The sequence below is a fragment of the Physeter macrocephalus genome, chromosome 14, assembly GCF_002837175.3.
Source record: "Physeter macrocephalus isolate SW-GA chromosome 14, ASM283717v5, whole genome shotgun sequence".
NCBI lineage: Eukaryota > Metazoa > Chordata > Mammalia > Artiodactyla > Physeteridae > Physeter > Physeter macrocephalus.
The window spans coordinates 75783153-75799145 of record NC_041227.1 but is presented as its reverse complement, the minus strand read 5'-3'; the positions used below and the strand labels follow the sequence as shown (position 1 = coordinate 75799145).

Genomic DNA, 15993 nt, shown 5'->3' with positions numbered 1-15993 from the left:
GGGCGGCTGGGCCCGTGAGCCATGGCCGCTGAGCCTGCGCGTCCGGAGCCTGTGCTCCGCAACGGGAGAGGCCACAACAGTGAGAGGCCCGCGTACCACAAAAAAAAAAAAAAACCACACAAAAAAAAACCACAGCTCAAGCACCTCCCAGGTAGGAAACAGACACATCTCACATCTAGTCTGCAGCAAAGCACTGTAAGTCACAGGACGGATATAAATAGCAGGGACCCTCAAGGATTAAGTTAAACAAGGTAGCACACGTTAAGGCCCTCAGCACAGCACGCAGCTACTCCAGCAGTTCTAATCGTCATGCCCACGCGTGACCTCAACTGCGTACAGGGTCATCAGTTTTATGAAAGTCAATGTACTTTTTTTTTTTTAATTACATTTATTTATTTATTTTTGGCTGCGTTGGGTCTTCATTGCTGCACACAGGCTTTCTCTAGTTGCGGCGAGCGGGGGCTACTCTTCGTCGCAGTGCAGGGGTTCCTCATTGCGGTGGCTTCTCTTGTTGTGGAGCATGGGCTCCAGACGCGCGGGCTTCACTAGTTGTGGCACGCAGGCTCCGTAGTTGTGGCGCACGGGCTTAGCCGCTCCGCGGCATGTGGGATCTTCCCGGACCAGGGCTCGAACCCGTGTCCCCTGCATTGGCAGGCGGATTCTTAACCACTGTGCCACCAGGGAAGCCCCTGAAAGTCAATGTCCTTTTATTGTGAGGGTTTTTTTTCACAGCATTTCTCTGGTTTCCCTTTAACTCTAGCACGACTTCACACGAGCAGGCGGCTGGAGAGGTCCCCATGCGCCAACACGAGGAGGCAGCCTTCCACCCAGGCTCCCCGGCAGAGGTCACCCAGCCAGGACGCAGGCAGCTACACACAGGGGTTGCTCCTTCTCAGCTCTGGATCAGGAAGGCGTTACCAAGCGCAGGCCTGACATTCATGTAATGGATTTTTGTGTGTTACTTTTCGTTAACTTTTATTTTGAAATGAATATAGATTCACAGGAGTGCAAAGAAATGTACAGGGAGGGCCACACACCCCTTTCCGAAACCAAGGCATTGGCATAACCACCAGGGCTGATTCAGATACGTGTCCTGTGTGTGTGTGCGTGTGCATGTGTGTCTCCGTGAGATGCCATGTAGGGAGCGCCAAACCAGCACCGTAACCAAGATGCTCACCGTCCATCACCACAGACGCCCCGATGCCTCTCGAGACACAGCCACCTCCCTCCCCGCATCCCTGACGCCTGGCTACCACTACTCCGGTCTCCATCTTGATTATTATGTTATTTCACAAGTGTTTCATAATTAAGCACCATGCAGCAGGAATCCTTTTGAGATTGGCTTTTTGCAGTCGGCGTAATTTCTTTGAGGTTCATCTAAGTTGCCGTTATCTCCTCTTTATTTGCTTTATATGAGTACGGAAATACCACACGTTGTGTATCCATTCTCCTTAGAGGGGCATTTGGGTGGACTCCAGTTTGGAGCTATTACAAATAAAGTGGCTATCAACACTCGGGTATAAGTTTTTGCTTGTAAATAAGTCTTCTCTGGGATAAATTGAATGTACTGTTTTGAACTTCCTTCTACCTCCTTACAGACTTGGAGCCAGTAGCCAATGCAGGCAATGTTGCTGGAGATGGAGGGACAACTCTCCTCCACTCCCTAGACCAGAACACAGTGCTAAAACCCAGAGACGGTCCTCCCTGGGGGCACATGACGAGAGGCGTTGGACGGCTCTTGACTTAAGTATCTGAAACTCGCTACATGAGTTTCAGTGGTGGGTCAGAGCCTCATAGCTGTCCTTCTTTCAAGTTTCAGTGTTGGTCATTTTTTTCACGTCAGAATCCGGATGATCTGTTCCACTTCTAATTCTCTATTTCAGACCAGATTTGATTTAATGATCTGGACATTTTAAGATAAAGGTTCACTAAAAATATCACTTCTTTTAAGTAATATATGATGGCTCCCATGAAACTTTCATCTCAGACTCTTCCTTTTTCAGAGGATGACAGACCACACAAGCACGAGCTCCAGGGGATGCAGCCGTGCCTGTGTGTACGCTGGGGGGACGAGGGTCCTTACGACACATGAGGATTTGGGCTGAGGGAGACTGGACCATTCACCTCAGATCATGCAGAAAGAGGTGGGGCTCCTGTGGGTCTAGGGAAATGCGTGAACCTGAACTGGGGACAGGATTAGAAACACAACCTCCTTATCATCTTGCCACCAGAATCCACTACAGGTCTGAACCTCACCTGTCACCTTGGGCCCTGCACCGTTGGGTTTCACTGCCTCACTTTACCCTGTTGCGTTTTCCCATGAAAACCAAGCAGGAGGAGGGACGGGGGAGCAGAAGCAGGTGTGTCCTAACACCCCGTGTCTAACCTGACAGGGAGCCCGGTGCTCTGGCCCTGAAACCTTGACCTTTCACCGGAGGGAAGGACGTGCAGTCCCAGGTGGGGAATGCCAGTCTCCTTGTGATCCAGTCTGTATTTCAAACAGTCTAACCAGCTCGCCCAGTACTGTGCTCATGAAAACGAACGGATGTGGTTGACTTAGGTGCCAAGACTGAGGAAAAACGTTGAGCGGGAGCTCCCTTGGCTCAGGACTCACCGGTTGTGAACTGGCCCTTCAGCTTCTGGAAGACAGGGTCCTGCGCAGTGGCCTGTGCGCGCCGGGCCAGGGACTCGGAGGCCGCGCTGGAGAACATGGTCGAGACGTTGGACACGTTCTCCAGACCTACCCCGAACGTGCTCACCAGCTTCTTGACGAAGTTGAGAGTATGGGGCGTAATCTTGGCATCCGACACTGCTCCGCTTTTCTCAAATGCGACAGAGTAGCACTTCGCCAGGCCCTGCTGGAGCTGCCTGAGAACCTGGGGGAAAGAGACCCGAGGCAGCTCGCACAACAGAGCTCTCCATTCAGGCAACCCACCCACCAACCAAAAAGCAGCTGCCCCGCCCACCCGGCCCCACCACCGACAAAGCTCTCCTCGGCACCTGGCACACAGCAGGCATCGGCACCAGACTGTGCGGAACCCGGGGGCTGCCCGGACACTCACGCCATGAGCCGTGTTCTTAACAATGAGAAGCAACTGTCCTGAACATTAAAAAAAAAAAAAAAAAAAAAAAAAGACCCAAGACCCCACTTTTTGCATCATACACATACCTTTCTGTTGAGCAACCAAGGAAAAACCCTATTTTCAGATCACTTCAGTGTACTCTGCACACACACAAGGTAACACGGTACTAACGAGGGGCCTCGGGGCCAACCAGACAAATATCTGGGCAACAAAGGCTGATTATTCTATCACCGCCACGAAGGTTGTGGCCTGATAACCAGCCCCCAGCTCCTGGAGGCGAGTGGCCGGTGAGTGAGCCCTGCCCACACCACCGCCGCTCCCCGGTCAGTGGTGGCATTTCAGTGATTAAGCTCATACACACGAACAAAATAAGCATTTTAAGGCCAGAAATGGCTTTCTCAATCTCATCTTCTTTCGAAGTCTTCTGCTTCCAATATTAAGGCAGCACTAGTGTGCAGACATGAAGTATTTGCTGTTCCACCGTTCAATCCAACAACAAGCATACACACAACCAGGCAGGTAGTCTCAAGAGAACACGGCCATGAAAGCATTCCGAATGATGCATCCCCTCGGCAGGATGCCAGCACCCCCGAGACCACATCACATACCTCCTCGTGCCAGTTTTCCCGGAACCAGACCATCTGATCGACGATGCCTTCCAGGGAAGACAGCAGGGTCGGGTGCAGCTCCCGCTGCATGTGCATGATTCGGCTGCAGCGCCACATGGGGGCCGTGGCTCTTATGGGCCCTGGATCTGATGCAGAATGGGACTGGTTACCCACTGAACTTGGCTGCTGCTGTCCAGAATCTGAGAGCAACACACACAACGCCAATGTCAGCGCCAAACTGACCGATGGGAGAGTTGGTGCTCTAAGGACCCACCGGCCAAAGGAACGCTGGTTCCTGCCGGCGTGGGACACATCCCGGGGCGCTTCCCAGGGGCTGCGTGGGAGGCGCCCTGACTCTGAGGAGAGGGCGCTGCAGAGAGCGCGGCCCCTACAACTGGGCTTCCAGTGGTTCCAGAAGGCGTATGTGTTGAGAGAGAAAGCAGGTATGGCAGCACGTAACTGGTGGGTCTGGGTGAGGGTGTGCCGGCTTCACTGGACTCTCTAACTTCAGTGGAAGTCTGAACATTTTTTTAAATGTCTGGCAGAACATTTCAAAATTCATTCCTTGTATTACAGCTCAGAGAGCCTAGAAGTAGTTAACAAGTCAGCCTACATGTTTTCATCTAGGTAAGCCAAACCACAGGTATAAAATGACATCTTTGAAAAATACAGTCACTCGCTATATAAGAAATATGCTGTAGGGACTTCCCTGATGGCACAGTGGTTAAGAATCCACCTGCCAATGCAGAGGACACGCGTCTGAGCCCTGGTCCGGGAAGATCCCACATGCCGCGGGAAGACCCCACATGCTGCGGAGCCCGTGCGCCACAACTACTGCGCCTGTGCTCTAGAGACCATGAGCCACAACTACTGAGCCTGTGTGCCACAACTACTGAAGCCCACATGCCCAGAGCCCATGCTCCGCAACAAGAGAAGCACCGCAATGAGAAGACTGCACACTGCTAAGAAGAGTAGCCCCCGCTCGCCGCAACTAGAGAAGGCCCGCGTGTAGCAATGAAGACCCGACGCAGCCAAAAATAAATAAATAAATATATTTTCAAAAAAAGGAAAAAAGAAATACGTGTAGAACCCCCTTTGCTCATTTTTTTAAGCTTCAGCTCTCTTAGAATAAAAAAATCTTAACTTTCAAATGACCAAAACACGAATCTACCCAGGTACCCAGGAGGTCGGAGCTAACAGGCTGTGCAGTCCTCACCCACCCCGCGCAGGACCAGGAGATGCTGCCACCATCCAGTGGATGGAGTCACCTTCCTAGAAAGACTCTGGCCTCGCGGCGTAAGTGTCTACATATTAAAAATGTGGTAAAGCAAGTAAACGTGGTGTTTACAAAGCACCATGCTTAGCGGGTAACTGAAACCATAAAATTCTTTCTTTACGCACCAGAGCTATTCAATATAGATTAAAAACCTCTATTTTGAGTACGTTTTTACATTTGGTGAGATTGATTTCTATGCCGATTCCCCTGACAGCTGAAGATATTCCTTGTAACACCATAACTGACGTTTATACTGTTTACCAGGATGCATTTATAACTAATGAGGCAAGTTCAACTTTATAATTATCTACACCTAAAAATTTCATGTATCTTTTTCTACTTAGGGATCGAATCACTCAGGTAGATGAACACCCTATTACACTGCGGAGAAGGAGAACCAGACATTTCACTGGGAGATCAGGTTTTATCTTCCAGACCCAGCGTCCTCTCAGGGACTAAACACAAGACCGGCCCACATGCTGGAAAGGAGCTGCAAGCGAGCACGTGTCCGCGGCAGTGGGGACCCGGCCGCCGCACCCCCCGGAGACGTACCGCTCTTGTAGCGCTCCCGCTGCTCTATCTTCAGGGTCAGGTACAGGGTCCGGATGGGAAAGTAGACGGCTTGGGGATACACTCGTCCAACCTGCTCCGAGACAGTCAATCATGAGTGGGCTGCTGGGCTGCACTTGGCCACACCACCGACCTGATACACGCGAGGCCGGATTAAACAGCAAGTCAAACATCTAGTTTAGCGCTGAAAGATCCAAGAGCGAGCAACCTGGTGTGTTTCATCAGTGCTGCCCCAGGACTACTGACGACAGAGGGAAACCACACTTTCATTTGATTCAGTTACTATGAGGATGACAAACACTCAGGTCCCTGGATCTCACCGGGCAAATGACAGGAAAACACAGAACGACACCAGTCTTTACTCCCCGGGAACTGTGAGCTGATTCTGACAACAAGGCTCACTAGCAAGTAACTTTACTCTGCGTAACTGCAGGAAGGAGGAGACTGAACTTCTTCTCTTTAAGGTAAGACATGCCGGTTTTACCAAATTGGGGTTATACGGCTCCTTCCAAAGGGCTGAGCAGACACTACCCAGCTCTGCCACAGGGTGGCTGGCTAACGTACGTTAAGAGATATTCAATGAATGACAATACCCAATAAAGGGAATCTACACCTTGACGGATGAACTCCAAGGGAAATGCCAGTCAGTACCCAGGAACATAGCTGCAAGCTCTCAAGGGAAAAATAAAACCACATCTGGGTACCGTGTAGATGACACACCACATGTGAAGAACAGACAGAACGATGAACAAGTAGCATGTCCCCAAATGCTTGGTCACGACGCTGTTCACATGTGAAAAATTATATATATGACTCTAATTTTATAAGAAGCAGCACAGTCAAAGGCACTCGATCCCAGACCGACGGTATCCAAATCTCTATCGTTCAGGCCCTTCCCCTCTCGGTCTTTTTGCAGGAGAGGACAATCTGGAGCCACTCTCAAAATAAGGGTAACGAAAGCCCTTCTACAGGACCCCCGGGCCCCAGTCTGTCCGACTCCCCAAGCCCACCCAGCGCACACAACTTGCAACCTCGGCAGCTGCGGCTGAACAACTAACTGCACAAAGGGGAATGAATACCACAACTGCGCCAAGTTTTCTTCCGAAGGGAAGCTCTGAAGAGCAACTAGCACTTGCTGGGATTTCAGCCATAAAGTATCAACCAGATACACACTCACTGTGAGTAACTGTGAGTACTCACTATTGACTTTACATTTTAAGAGAATGTTTATTTTACGTGTATCTTACGGGGCAACACGTTCAAGGAAAGAAATGACCATTTTAACGCTGTAACTCTAGCAGATTATTCCACGCCAACCCTGACAGACTCTTCAATCACTTTCAACTGTGCTTCGTATCAAGTGATTTCTGATTGTGCACATCTTCCTATCTCTCTCTGAGCATGTGTGCATTTCCTTTCTGGAAAAGAAAGGATGTGAAATGAAGACCATTTTTTGGTGATCAAAGACGCCTCGCTATCCCCACCTGGCTAATCAGGTTCAAGAGCAGCTTTCCCTCGGAGCCGACCAGACAGGTGAGTAGCTGTGGGATCCACGCCAGCCACTGGATGGGCGGCACGCCGATGCAGTACTTGTCGACGGCGTCGGCCAAAGTATTTTTGTCATCGTCAAAACTCAAGAGCCACAGCACCTGAGGCAGAAGGGAGAATTCTAGAGTTGGATGAAAATTTTAAGGCTCTGATCAAGTGACCTTTCCCCCCACATTAAAATACCATGTAGAGTAACTTCACTGGCATTGTGGGAAAATATCTATAAAAGGCCCAACAATATTGCTAAACCTAAACGTAAATCTTATAAATAAAACTGAAAATTTACATATAGCTTTCATCCAGATTTAGCTTTAATGCCCACTAGTAACTGACCCAATCGGCTGGCTAGTGGTAGCCAGTGTGACCCCAAGGGGTTCCAGCCTGCTACCCCACACTGGCAATCTCCCCAGAACAAAATGGGCTTCTGCTACAGATCGCAGGTGACAACCACCCTAGCATCAGGTAGGCCCCGTGTTGGCAGCCTGGTGTCCGGGGACGTCTGAAACGATTACATCTAAAGACAAGCAAACCTGGAGTCAAGACAGTGAGGTGGTTTCCTGGTGTGACTACAGTCAGCCCGTTTCTATTGTTGGCTTTAACTACTAGGTGCTGATGTTCAATCCAATTTTGATGTTAAATCAAGGAATTCTAAAAACTCCTAACCTTTAATGGACAAAACAGAAAAGCAGAACTTAATTCTTAAGTTTCTGCAAGAATGGAGTCTGGGTTGTACTGATGTGTTTCCCGGGAGGGCTGAGAAGGCTCAGTACTGGGGAGGACACTTGGGCTCAAGCGGCCCCCCACCGGGCCCAGGTCCACAGCGCCCGGCGCTGGCACTGTACTGGGGGCCCCGCGGATGACAACGCAGGTGACCGCGACCTCACCCTGCAGTGCGCACAGAAACCAGGGGGTTCAGCGCCACCTGTGACCAGAGCCGACCGGCTCCATGACTGTGTGCACGGTCCCTGCAGGTGAGAGGCCAGAATCTAACAGGTGTCTGGCAGGTAAGCTCTCCGGGCAGACAGACCCCTCAGCGGTCTGCAGGAATCTTTGTCCAGTGTGAGGTCCCACAGCCAACACTGGACTTGAGTCCTAAGACCCAGACTCTAGGCTCAGTTTTGCTGCTTAGAAGTCCTTTGACTCCAAGTATGTCCAGGCCTCCATTTTTCAGCTTGAAGTAGAACTGTGGACTATATACTTCAAAAGGTGAAGGAAAACGAGAGGTAAGGCATGAAGAAATGCCTCATGCCCAGCACAGATCAGTAAGTTGCTGCATTTTCATCTAAACTTAAAGGCTACTGGGTGGTCTTTGGTCAGAGCTAATTCTTTCAGTCTCACCTTGGCTAAGTATTTTCTTGATTTGCTCTCATTCTGATGCCGGCACGCGTGCAGGTAACAGGTAATGGCAGACACTCCAAGATGCAGCTGCCGCTCCTTCACAAAGATGTTTTCCAGGTAATCACCCCACATGGCCCAAGCTTTCACCAGCACATCGTGCATCTGCACAGCTGCAGAAAAGGCTTTGTTTGCTTCCTCAGACCTGTGAAGACACAAAATCAAAACAAAGTTTTTTAGGTGGACATCATTTAATATAAAATCAACCATTTTAAATTGAACAGTTCCATGGCATTCGGTACCTTTAAAATGTTGTGCAACTGCCACCTCTATGTAGGCCACAAACATTTTCATCAGCCCAGAAAACCCCGACCCATGAAGCAGTCACTCTCCATTCCCCCAGCCTCCAGCCCTGGTGACCACTGACCTGCTTTCTGTCTCTATGGATTTATCTACTCTGCACATTTCTTATTAATGGACTCATACATTGTGATTTTTTGGTCTGGATTCTTTCAATCAGCATTGTGTTTCTGAGGTTCATCCACGCTACAGTCCATGTTAACACGTCAGCCCTCTTTATGCTGAATAGTATTCCAATGGTTGTATACACCACATCTTGTTTATCCATTCACTTGGGCTGTTTCGACATTCTGGCTACAGTAAACAGTGCTGCTGCGAACCTTCGCGAACAACCGCCCGCTTGATTTCCTGTTTTCAACACTTTTGGGTAAATGCCTAGGAGTGGAATTGCCGGGCCATATGATAATTTTTTGTTTAGTTTTTTGAGGACCTGCCATACTGTTTTCCAGTTGACTGACCCCTGCTCTAAAGCAAGAATCATCTCCATAAAAGCAATCAACTCTGGGGGCTTCCCTGGTGGCGCAGCGGTTAGGAATCCGCCTGCCCATGCGGGGGACACGGGTTCGAGCCCCGGTCCGGGAGGATCCCACGCGCCTGTGCACCTAGAGCCTGCGCTGCGCAACAAGAGAGGCCACCACAATGAGAAGCCCACGCACCACAACGAAGAGTAGCCCCTGCTTGTTGCAAACAGAGAAAAACCCGCACACAGCAACAAAGACCCAACGTAGACCAAAATAAATGAAATAAAATAAATTTATTAAAAAAAAAAAAAAAGGAATCAACTCTGTTCCAAGATGGCATGCTGAGAAACTGGGGCAACGAATCCATGTTATCAGCAGTTCTCTGTTCAAGCAATTCATGTTTTAAAAGTTTTTTAAGTACTACACTCATGCTGGCCCGTCAATTTGCTGCAAGTTATTACCTTCCTAGAGGTACAATATTTGAAATATCACTGCTGACAACTGTCACTAAGTCATATCAATTTCTAGCTTGATCTTCACATTGGCTTCAAGTTATAAATAACTATTTAAATAATCTGATGAGTCCTTCTCTTATCCTCCACCTATATAACATACATACTTGTTGATCTGAGCCAAGAACATTCCCTTCAGTGCATAAAATTCAGCCGTCATCTCTTTTGTGAAGTATTTTAAGTTTGTAGATTCAATAACTTCAAGGCCCTGTTTATTAAAAACAGAAAAAAAGTTCTTGAATTTTCTAGACAATAATATAAAAACCTCATTAAAATATTGATCTATGTAGCAAGTCTGAAAGGTCATTGACAAATATACTTTAAACTGACAACAGGCTTGCCCACCATGAATATTTGTTGACTAACAAGTAGTATTTAAACTCAATCACTAAATGCAAATTCAGCTCTAGACACCTTAATGGTATTATTTTCTCCAAAGCTTTACCATATCTAGTCAGTTTCACTGTTTTTATTAATATTCCTCTGAACATAGCCCAGATCTACCATATACCCTCATAGTTCTGCAGTTTTTAATTTTCTTTCCTTAACTACATTAACCAAGTAGAATAGAGACCATCACATATAATTCATTCAAATACTCAAGCGGCTTCCTGTCCCTTTGTTTTGGCAGGACTGTTCCCCGAGACCAGAGCTGTGTTTGTAAAGTTCTAGCCTCTTTCCCTGTTGTCTGAACCAGGCGTTTCCACATGGACCCTTCATTCCTCCCCAGACCTCCTGGGCGCGGGCGGGCGGGCATGGGGTCCGGCTGGCACTCTACCTGCATACACTCATTCTTCCCCATGACGCCTGCCAGCTGCAGGTAGCACTTGACTTGCTGCCGAATCTTCTGGAAGCAATCCACGATAGGGACGGTTGGAATAGTATGAATACGACTTAATATATCCAGGGCTACATTGACCAGTCCCTGTTTGCGGGCAATTTTTCCATACTGGATGATTGCTGAAGCCGATGCGTGAACCCCAAGCATAGCATTGTTTGAACTTGGATCATGCTGAGAGCTATTCTCATAGGCAGTTACAATAGCTGGAGAGCAAAGAAATGAGTTTTCAGTCCATAACAAACATTTTTCAAAGTGTTCCACAATAAGGCTTAAATAAAAAATGAAAAACAAACACACATGGCTTATGCAATGGGAAGCTCTGTGATAAACCCTCATTATTTTTCCTTGTATTCTGTATCAAAAGGAAGATCTAAGAAGCACTAACTCTTGAGTTGGGTGTTACTGTCTTGGCTAACTCAACCATGAAGGTCGCTCTGAACAAACAGATGCCTGGCAGGTTGAGGGGAAGGGCAGAGGGGACCAGGGAAGGTGAAAAAGGCTACACGCTGCCACCTGAGCGCAGCTCCTTCTCAGGGGGCTTCAAAACCAAGAGGGCCACAACGCAGGCCGTGACCCCCACCCGGCCTGTGCCCCTGATGCAACAGTGCCCAGCAGCCCGTCTGCTCTAGCGGGAAAGGGAACAGGTGGGGGTTCTTCCCATCTTTCACCACCTTCACCATCACCTTGTCGTAACAACCACCATCCACCATGCCAAAAAAGAAAAATCCGGTAAAAGAAAAAACAAAACAAAACAACAAAACACAACCAAGACATGAAACCAGAACAGTGGGGTGTCTGGAAAATTACATGATGAATGCATGCCGGACCAGGTAGGTTTACCCTGGTAATGATGCTGCCGCCACATGAAGACGCTGCTCCAGTGGGACAAATCGTCAGACACGATGGGCAGCCGGTTCCTCCAGGTCTTCACCACTGTCTTCATGTCATGCAGGCTGTTGTTCCTTCCCAGGTTGGTGGGCTGTAAGCCTGCGTTAATTTGAGCAGCTTCCTGAAGTTCAATGATTTGCTGGGCTGCCTGAAAGGGACCAGCATAAGAGATTGCACAGTGAACATTAAGATGGAAAGAGGATAACAAACCAGAGTCAATCAGGAATCCTTACTGTGAAGAGCTCACGATTCAATTACCAAAGGAAGCACCGTGCCTCAGATGCCACGTTTGACTTACTCCATACTTCAAGCGCTGCTCTCGTGGTCCCTGTCCCCACCCCCCATTTTAACACCTCTGCTCTGTGGCTGCTGTGACACTGGGGCTGGAGAACGCCAACTCCCCCCGCCCCCCATACTATCCTTTTCCTGTTCCATTGCCACCAGCTAAGTGGGGCTCTTTGTCTACTGACGCCTGAGACCAGAACATCCTGGTCCCCTGCCCTCCAGCTTTACTTCCATGAACGTCTGAAGCCCGGAGCCATGTCAAGCATCTCAGAACACGGTTCTAACAATCTCTCTGCGCTGATACATGCATTTTCATCACATCCCTATAAATCTGTCCAGGTCACCACCCTTTAAAACCCCAGATGTGTTGCTGGCTCCAGATGTATGGTGCCCTCTCCTTACGGGGAGGCCTTGGCCACAATTCCGAGCCTATTCAAACCCTACCTGTCAAGCTTCACCTTCTGCTCCCCCACAGGGGTGTCTCCCTTCTCTAAATCCCTGTGTTTCTTTTCTGTCCTACCGCAGGGCACTGCATCATAGACTCCCTCTTAAAATTTTGCTTCTTACGGATGTGTCCCCTCCCTCCAGCCGAATTCTCTTTTGAGGCAGAAAGTTTTAAATCGTTTGAATCCCCAAACACAGCAGCAAGTTCAGTACTCAGTATCCTTCTGTGTCATCTTGATTTGAAAAATTTAAGAATTTATGCTCTCCATCTATGCTTCATTACATTTCGGTTTAATTCACTACATTCGGGTTTCTGAAACCTTTATCTTATCCTTTCTCCCACCAAAAGCTTACTGAAAATAGAACAATGGGATATTTGTTTTATAACAGCTTTACTGAGGTATAACTGAAACATCGTCGAAATCACCTTTTAAAGTGTACAATTCAGTAGTTTTTAGCACACATCTTCCTCAACTTACGACAGGGTTATGTTCCAATAAACTCATCCTAAGTGGAAAATATCTGAAGTTGAGAATGCATTTAACACCCCCAGCCCACCAGACAGCCTAGCTTAGCCCAGCCAACCTGAAAGTGCTTTAAAACACTCACACTATCTAACCCAAAGCCTATTTAATAATAAAGTGTTGATTTTCTCTTATAATTTACTAACAACTGTACCGAAAGTGAAAAATAGAATGGTTGTATGCGTTCAGAATAGCTGTAAGCATGCACTTGTTCACCCTCGTGACTGCATGGCTGACCAGGAGCTGAAGCTTGGTACCACTACCCAGCACCACGTGAGTATCATACCACATAGGCTGGTCTGGTCAAAATTCAGTGTTCAAAGTATGGTTTCTACTGAATATAGATTGTATATATATTTTTTCACACCATCATAAAGTCAAAAAATTGTAAGTCAGCGACCACGTATATTTTTCCTAGAGCTACATGACCATCAACCTTATCTAGTTATAGAAAGAAGCCCACAGGTAGCCTCTCTGTGGAGAGGCTCTTCCTCCCCTAGAAGGTGACAACCACTAATCTACTGTTTATCTCTATGGATTTGTCTATTCTAGACATTTCATATAAATGGAATCATACAACATGTGGCCTTCTGTGTCTTGCTTCTTCACTTAGCATACTTTCAAGGTTTACCCACGCTGTAACACATACTGGTACTTCTTTCCTTTTTACTGCTGAGTAATACTCCATTGCATGAATATACCATTTTAACTTATTCATTCATGAGCTGATGGTCATTTGGAGTATTTCCACATTTTGACTATTATGACTAGTAACACTACAGACATTTGTGTGCGGGTTTTTGTGGACATAAGTTTTAATTTCTCTTAGATTTACACCTAGGAGTGAAATTGTTGAGCCTATGGTAATTCCATGTTTAATATTTTGAGCAACTGGCAGACTGTTTCCAAAGAGCAAGCACTATTTTACAATCCTACAAGCAATATATGAGGATTCCATTTTTCTCCACATCCTCACCAATACTTGCTATTACCTTTTTCATTCTAGCTATTCTAATGCATACAAAGTGGTATCTCATTGTGGTTATGATTTGCATTTCCCTAATGACTAATGATGTTGAGCATTTTTTTCATGTGCTTATAGGTTAGATAAAACTTTTTCAAGTATTCCTGAACTACTTCTATAAAGTCTGTAGTCTTTGTAGAATGTAACCACTAGAGTCTCTGCTCAGTTAGCTTACTGGTCAGCAAATGATTAGACAGAGAGGTCCTTAAAGACCTGAAATGATAAGGCTCTGTGCGCCTTTTGCAGCATGCCCTCATCCCTCAGCCAGGCAATTTTCAGTTCTGCCTCAGCCTTGACTTCCCATTTATACAGATCCCCAAGGTCAGCCAGAGGTGAAAGCTTAGGATCTTCTCAAGTCTCTCCTGAGCATGTGTGCACAGGATGTATGTGTATGTGGTCTTCTAGATTCCCAGGAATATGTTAAAGCTTTTCACAATATACATAGACAATCTCATTCTCTAATCTTCCCTTTACTGGGACTGGTGTTGCTATATCAGGCAGTTGTGATATTAAACAACTGCCAGTGACTATTTTTGACAAATGCTCTCACATATGACTTTCTCTACTGAGCGAGCTCTGAGTCAGGTCAAATAGAGACAAACCCTGTGAGTAGGGTTTTTCTAGGAGCTGTAGTGCTGGTTAAATAGTGCCAGCATTTTGGGGCTGGGTGTTTTTGGTGGGGGGGTCTCTAAATCTGTACCCTCTCTCACTGGTGGCTGTTAGGCTGGTTTTCACAGCGACTACGGTTGGAAGCTGTTGGTTTTCAAGGCAGAGCTGGGGAAAGGGGTAATGGGAATGGGACAATTAAATGCCACAAACCTTGCTATTCTTACTGAAATACAGCTGTTTTCCTTAAATGCTCCCTGGATTACTGCAAATCTTTAAATTTCAGAGTTGTGAAAGGTTGGTTTTAACAATTTCCCCCGTTGTGCCCATTGCTGTTATGAAGAAGTAAAACTTGGGAGGCCCTTACGCTGCTCTTCTGGACAACATGACAGCAAAGTCACTCCCTCCGCAACAGCGCTCAGATTCCGTGTTTCTTCCTGACTAGTGGCTGATCCAGGAGCCCAGTACTGATGTTTTCAGTAGGCCAAAGGGGTAGACGCGCCATCTAAAATCCCTATCACAACTCTGGGGTTCTAGAGTCAGTAAGATGGGAATGTTGCTGTGCAAAAGCACCCAAACTTTCCCCCTCAGTGATTTTTTTTAGGGGTGGTAGTTGAGGAGGAGGGGGGAGAGACACAAGCTGTAGTTCAAAATACATTTTTATAACTTATTAAAACATGATAAATATTTCAAAAAATTAGGCATTGTTTTAACATTTGTAGGTTTCGAAAAAAGGTACTTAAATTTTTAAAAAATAAACACTTCTCTAGCTCATCCTTTCCACCTCCTCCATCTCTGACTCTAAAATTAATAGTTACCGAATGATCAAACTGAAACATTGTTGAATCGCTTCCATAAAATCATTCTTATGTCTTTGTTTTCTATAAGATTTCTCAGCTATGCTGGTTGATAGTGCTACTTGGGGGAGGAAATCATCTCTCTAAATGCAGTCAGCTTTGTAACCAAACTAATCAACAAATTTACTGAGTATCAACCATGACCACAGCAGTGGAAGAGAAACTGCCTTTAATTTCACTTCCAAAATTCCTGAATCAGGATTGTCTGAAATACTGCATTTTATACTCTGTACTTTGAAGATATACCCACACAATAATTTCTATTTATTCACAACTGTGTTATTTATAGCAATACTTAGTCATTCATCCATAATAATACTCAGTCATTCACAATATTTCTTGCATTGACAACTTTTTCCTACGTTCACACAATAACTTTTTTCCGAACAGCTACAACATGCAACCCATCTCTGAACTCTTAGAGGATGTGGAAGAAAAAGTCCACTTTAAATAAAAGGCTTTAGAATATTTTAATAACCTAGATTAGAGATGTTATATACCTGCAAAATAACACTACCTTAGTGCACACCTTGAGAAAAAGCCAAAAATAATAGATACAAAAAGGAAAAATATCAAAACAAAGCGATTAATTGCTTCAATGAACTTCTGGTTCACTATGACAATGACAAAATAATCTAAGTATATTAATAAATACCTATATCATTAAAAAAATCTATAAATAACTACACGATAAAAATCAATATAGGGCTTCCTTGGTGGTGCAGTGGTTAAGAATCTGCCTGCCAATGCAGGGGACACAGGTTCGAGCCC

The 15993-nt window shown here is 46.4% G+C and overlaps 1 protein-coding gene across 11 annotated transcripts in view; it reads right to left on the bottom strand.

The window, feature by feature from the left end:
• The window catches only part of TRRAP (transformation/transcription domain associated protein), a 112466-nt gene that overhangs the window by 16968 nt on the left and 79505 nt on the right, over nucleotides 1-15993 (bottom strand). For 7 of the 11 annotated variants that reach the window (XR_008619436.1, XM_028500108.2, XM_028500113.2 and 4 more), the window contains 8 exons: nucleotides 11402-11630; nucleotides 10532-10797; nucleotides 9861-9961; nucleotides 8424-8625; nucleotides 7022-7186; nucleotides 5520-5610; nucleotides 3692-3891; nucleotides 2615-2876 (listed from right to left, as the gene is read on the bottom strand). Coding sequence is in view for 10 of the 11 variants with exons in the window: in XM_028500108.2 (XP_028355909.1) it covers nucleotides 2615-2876; nucleotides 3692-3891; nucleotides 5520-5610; nucleotides 7022-7186; nucleotides 8424-8625; nucleotides 9861-9961; nucleotides 10532-10797; nucleotides 11402-11630 (1516 nt within the window). In the remaining variant the exon portion in view is untranslated. The remainder of the gene's footprint in view (nucleotides 1-2614; nucleotides 2877-3691; nucleotides 3892-5519; nucleotides 5611-7021; nucleotides 7187-8423; nucleotides 8626-9860; nucleotides 9962-10531; nucleotides 10798-11401; nucleotides 11631-15993) is intronic. The other 4 variants (XM_028500112.2, XM_024118898.3, XM_024118908.2 and 1 more) reach the window with 3 other exon arrangements.